The sequence below is a fragment of the Pavona decussata genome, unplaced genomic scaffold, assembly GCF_977016875.1.
Source record: "Pavona decussata unplaced genomic scaffold, jaPavDecu1.1 SCAFFOLD_417, whole genome shotgun sequence".
Classification (NCBI taxonomy): domain Eukaryota; kingdom Metazoa; phylum Cnidaria; class Anthozoa; order Scleractinia; family Agariciidae; genus Pavona; species Pavona decussata.
In genome coordinates, this window is record NW_028145779.1 from 242548 (window position 1) to 248477 (window position 5930).

The window sequence follows — 5930 nt, forward strand, 5'->3', positions numbered from 1 at the left end:
CTTGTGTGATATTACAGGATATTTCTGAGATTGTACTCTATTTGAAAAGTAATTACCGGCACTCCACGCGCATCTAATCCAGAGAGATAGGTCACGTAATTCAAGGCCTTTCAAGCCAGTCATTTTGAGTCATGCGAGCTTTTTGTATTTGTTTACAGCATACAGTTTTGTATGTATAGTTTTGTTTTTGACCAAAACTTGCTGATGCAAAAACACTGAGGCATTTTTTTGGGTATGCTAAAAAAAATGGGGGATATTTTTGGGTAGACAAATTCTGAAGTTGGGATTTTTTGGTGTATAGAATATGAACCTCTGTCGGATGCGAGTGGGGCCCCTGGGCAAAAAATATCCTACAAAAGAGCAAGTAGGTTATAATTATTTTACCTATCAAAATTCCCTCTTAATGTTGTTATTTATGGCTGTTTATGATAAATGTACATGTACATGTAGCATTAATTTTTGACACCTTCTCTTTATTTCATGTACAGCCATTTAAAGTGATTGAGCTGAAAGTTTGTCTTACTAAGACTGAAAACCATCCAAGACTGTCATCATGCCAAAGAGAAAACGAAATAAGAACAATTCTGCAGAAGATGGAGATAGAGTAAAATGTGGTCATTGCCACACTTTCTTGTCTAAAAGGCAATATCATGAGCATAAGCGTCAATTTTTTAATCCCATGACTGGAAAGTGGAATGCTGTGGAAGATTTTATCAAACTTGATGTTCAAGGATCAAGCTCTAGTGAAGGTGTGTGTAAACTTTAATATAAGTTTCGCTGTGCTCAGGTTGTTTTTACAATAGTAGCCCAGATTGAATAGATCTGACATACATGTAAGAGTTAGATCAATGAGAAATTTTGCTATAATTTAGTGGGGGGGGGGGGGGGGGGGAGGGAAGGATGGATAAGAATTGAGGGGAAACTTTCTCCCAACCATCTATATTGAAGCCAGGGAAATTTTTTTATGCCATTGATTTTTCAATGGCTGTTATGTGACCAAATGGAGGCAATGAAGCTTGTACCGTGAAACATTAAAGGCTCTTTTGGAGCATGGACGCTATTAGGGGGAATTCAGGTTATCAAAATTAGGCTATTGAATTCCTGTATTTCTTGGACTTCAGTTGATTTGTTGACTCAAAGGCCATCCAATTTTCCTCTTATACACTTAGATCTTTTGTTTTGCTGTTGAAAGACTTTGTTTTTGTTTTTTGTTTTTTTTGGAAAAAAGTGGTTGATTGCAATCATTGTTTTAGCCTCTTAAGTTGAGTGTCAATGTGATAACTTAGTGAAAGTAAATGGGGGGAAGGGGGGGGGGGGCTTAATTTAACCATTGTAACTTTTTTTCTGCCAATGAATATACTTATCCTTAGCAAATAAAATAAGATGATTTCCCTTCTAGTGATGAATATCTATCTATTGTGATACATGTCTACAATATTACAACATGTAAGTTGTTACATATTGTTTGAAAAGACCAATCATTAGTCTTCTTTTCTGAAAGGGTCAATGGAACATCAAAGATTAGGGTGATCATTAAAATAATTTTTAAGTGAGCAGGGATTAAAGAAATCTTCATGAGGTGATTGCATGAAGCAAGAATTTTTAACTGCCACCTGAGGCAAATCCTTAGTTAGCATACAAAAAAATAATGAAAAACTGGTGCCTGATGTGATAATTGAGTTTACAAATAAATGTAATCATTTACTTGACTGTGTAGTGTACTCTAATGTGTTCTCTTAATTTTGTGTTCCATATATTTAGATGAATCTGCCTTTTCTTCTCAACTTCAAACCGAGGAGCTGCCATCTAGTCATGGAGATCCTGGTAAGATCAATTTTGGTGAATTTCAGCTGTATGTAGTTGTATGATTGCAAAATAGTCTTTTTCTGTTAAGTAAGGGGGGGGGGGGGGGGTCATTATTTAGCAACTGATTGCCTTAACTTCTCAGTCACTGAAGACTTAATGATGTCCTCCCTGAAAAAAAAAAACATTTCGACAATGTGGCTGTTAATTGACCTTATTCTCCAACTCCCAAATAATGCCTTCCTTGAAGGGGAGGTGATTGTTTAGCAACTCTCTCCCTTACTGCCTAGAAGTTAATTTCCTTTGGGGCTTTGGCCACGTATCACCGATCGATCAGGGAAGTAGTAGCTGGAGGGGGGGGGGGGGGGAGAATAATATTTTTGTTTTAGAAATGTCTGCTAATGACCCTTGTATTCACTCTTAAACCTGAAATTCAATGGGAAATGCTAAGAATTCCATACATGTATACTCAAAACTGAGATTCCTGGGATTCCTGCAAATCCAGACAGATATACATGTACTTATAGTCTTTTTAGAAAGGTTTACTTTAACATCCTGAATGATTCTGCTTTATTTCTTTGTTTGCCAAAAAAAAAACCAATTGTTTGAGGAAATAATCATAATTTATATTTAAACCATAGGTATAGAACTGTTCACCCATATTTGTTTCTACTGTAATTACTTGATGATACTAATAATTCTTTAATCTTTGTAGAATCAGAGCGATGCTGTGGTGAGGTTTCTGATTTGCCATCAACGACACTTTCAACTGAAGAGGTATCTTGTGTTTTATTCGCACTTAGTTTAAAATTGATCATGTCTTTGTTTTGTATTGGGGTGAGGGGTGGGTGGGGTAGGTGAGGGGCCTTTGATTTGTATTGGAATGTACAGTAACTGTATAGTAGAACTGTGTGCTCTGAAGAAACCCCTTATGCCTTAAACATGATTAGTGATGTTAAATCCGCCAAACTGACAATATATAGCTATTTGCCTGTTTGGTGTGGTGTATTTGACAAATTTTCAATGCCTGTATTGAGCCATATTTCTGTCATTAACTAGGTTACTTCTGCACACTAACATTACTTCTTTCAGAGTAGCAAAAAGTGTTATCCTTATATAGGTAGTCTTTAAAACAGGTGTACATAAAAGAAACTGACGAAATTCTCTAATGGATACAATCATTTTTGAATTTGCCTTAGGAAACCAGCGTAGACGAAGACGAAATTTCAGACTCCCAGGAGAGCTCAAGTGAAGAGTCGGATGGTCGTTCAGAAGAAAGTGCAGATGAAGTGGAAGAGTCCGATTTGCTCGAGGATATAGCTGGTGCTATTGACATAGATGGAGATAGCTACCCTTTGCCTGAACCTGCTGAACGTCCTTCTCGTCGCCTGCAATCCTTTCTTATGTGGGCGCTATACTTTTTGGTTGTTTGGCAGTACTGCTACCTGATAAGCGACAATGCCCTACTTATGCTGCTGAGATTTTTGAAAGCCTTCTTGACCTGCATTGGAGGTGTACTTCAAAATGGAATCGGTGCAGAGTTTGTCCTGTCCTTAGCCGCTCTTGTACCATCAACAATGTACTCTTTACGAAAGGTTTTAGGAGTTGATAGGGACAACTTTGAGAGATACGTTGTATGCCCCAAGTGTACAAAATTGTATAGACCAGAAGATTGCCTACAAAGAGTCGGAAATCAAGTTCAACCAATTTTCTGCGATAACATTTTATTTCCGAGGTCTAAGAGAAGGATGGTATGCGGTAGCAAGCTTGTTAAAAAAGTCATCTTGAAGAGTGGTACGCCGAAGTATTATCCTCTCAAAATGTACTGCTACAAGAGTGTGATTGATGTGCTAGAGACATTTTTGAAACGTCCAGGCTTTGAGGAGGCATGTGAACAATGGCGCGATCGTCAAACTGATGAGCAATTATATGGCGACGTTTACGATGGTAAAGTTTGGAAATCGTTTTATCGTTGGAATAACAGGGACTTTCTCTCGCTACCTCGAAGTTTTGGCTTGATGCTTAATGTGGACTGGTTCCAACCGTTCAAACACCGCAAAGACGTATCTGTTGGAGTACTGTACATGGTCATCATGAACCTTCCTCGCTCAGAACGATTCAAGCGGGAAAATGTGATCATCGTTGGGATTATTCCTGCACTATCTAAAGAGCCATCATCACTTAACTCCTTTCTGAACCCAATGGTGGACGAACTAAGTGCGCTGTGGCGTGGTATTAAAGTCAAAACTAGGAAGGCACCTGTTCAAGGCGCGGAGATACGTGCTGCGCTCATTTGTTGTGCAGCTGACATACCCGCTGCAAGGAAACTGTGTGGATTTGTTGGACACAGTGCGAATCGTGGTTGTTCACACTGCAACAAGTTTTTCCCTGGTGGTTTTGGTGAAAAGAAAGATTACAGCGGGTTTGATCGCAGCACGTGGCCTCAAAAAACTGACAATTCCCACCGACAAAACGCTAGAAAGTTAGAGAAATGCAGAACGAAGACAGAGAGAAAGAAGATGGAATCCATGCTTGGAACAAGGTACACAAGTTTGTTGGAGCTGCCGTATTATGGTAGTATCACCATGTGTGTCATTGATCCAATGCATAATCTGTTTTTAGGAACAGCCAAGAAAATGTTTAAAATCTGGTGCGAGAATGACATTTTGGCAAAGGAAAAGCTTCGCAAACTACAGGAACGCATTGAGACAGTCGAAGCCCCATCTGACCTAGGACGGCTTCCTGGCAACATAAGCTCGAACTATGGAGGCTTCACTGCATCTCAGTGGAAGAACTGGGTGTTGTATTACTCGCTGTATGCTCTTGAAGGTGTTTTGGATGAAGAGCATATTAACTGTTGGCAAAATTTCGTCTTGGCTTGCCGTCACCTTTGCAAGCCATGTATCACGAAAACAGATCTGCTAATTGCTGACCAAAAGCTCCTTCACTTCTGCAAGAAGGTGGAATCTCTATATGGCAAGACTGTAGTAACGCCCAATATGCATCTTCATCTTCATATCAGGGAGTGCGTGGAGAACTACGGTAGTGTGTATGGCTTTTGGTTGTTTGGTTTTGAGAGGTACAATGGCCTGTTGGGAAGCTTCCACACGAACAACCGAGAGGTAGAAGTCCAGCTTATGAGAAGATTCCTGACAATGAGTGCCCTTGATGACCTACAGTTTTCAATGCCTTTGGATTTTCAAGACTTCTTTCATCCCTTATGCAGCGAAGTCCGCCAAACAAACCAAGCTGAGGGTGTGGTTGAAACAAGCAAGTCTTTGTCGTGGTCGAAAGCCATGAGTGGACCGTTAGAGTCTAATTGCAATGTGTGGACGGATCTAAGTATGATTAAACTCCCTAGTCGTTATCGCCTGTGTTGCTTTGATAGTGGTGAAATAGACCAGCTGCGGAGTACATACTCTAAGTTGTATCCATCTTTGGACCTCCGTTCCGGCTATCTCAACTCCACATACAAGAAATATTCATCCCTATGTGTAGGCGAGGAGCGCCTCAGCTCTGGTATGGAAAGTCGTCTTTATAAGCACGCAAGAGTGATGGCCTCGTGGGTTGGCGATGAAGGCGAAATCACCTTGGGAATTAGCAGACCAGGACAAGTGAAATTTTATTTCGAACATCCGTTTGACATTGATGAGAAGCAATACCGACATTGCTTTGCTTGTGTGCAGTGGTTTAAGGAGTATCCCAATAACACGCCATATAGAAATCCACTCTCTGTTTTTTACGCCAAGGTCTTCAAACTTCCCGGCGCTGCAACATTTATTCCTGTTCAGAGAATACAGTCGCGATTTATTGCTATAAATAAGAAGCACCAGAACGTTGATACTGTAATTGTGTGCCCTCTCGTCCAGAGGACCTTTATTTGAAATTGAGATGTCAGCTTGTCGGAAAGGCCTAAACCTTTTGTAACTGGACATTTTGTGCTTGTAACGTGAAAGAAACATTTGTGATATTCCGAGGCTTAACCTTTAAGTCAAAACAGTGACCAGCATCAAATTTCTCCTTGTGATGTAAATGCTTATTCAACCCCTCAGGTCATAAGAATTAAGGATACGATCGCGCTAAATTTAATTTCCTTGCTATTTTAATAACTTCTCCTTAATACTTTT

General features: G+C 39.8%; 1 protein-coding gene across 1 annotated transcript; it reads left to right on the plus strand.

The window, feature by feature from the left end:
* Window positions 1-679: 679 nt before the first annotated feature.
* On the plus strand, window positions 680-5930 carry LOC146450852 (uncharacterized). The gene is made up of 4 exons (XM_085099916.1): window positions 680-749; window positions 1762-1824; window positions 2519-2580; window positions 3003-5930. The coding sequence occupies exons 1-4, from the start codon at window positions 680-682 to the stop codon at window positions 5685-5687; spliced, it is 2880 nt and encodes a 959-aa protein (XP_084956042.1). The 3' UTR covers window positions 5688-5930.

Bases quoted from the DNA above. Each gene is read 5' to 3' on its own strand.
- LOC146450852 (XM_085099916.1), top strand. From the start codon at position 680: ATGACTGGAAAGTGGAATGCTGTGGAAGATTTTATCAAACTTGATGTT. The intron at 1,825-2,518 runs GTAAGATCAATT...TAATCTTTGTAG, and splicing joins ATCTAGTCATGGAGATCCTG to AATCAGAGCGATGCTGTGGT. The intron at 2,581-3,002 runs GTATCTTGTGTT...AATTTGCCTTAG, and splicing joins CGACACTTTCAACTGAAGAG to GAAACCAGCGTAGACGAAGA.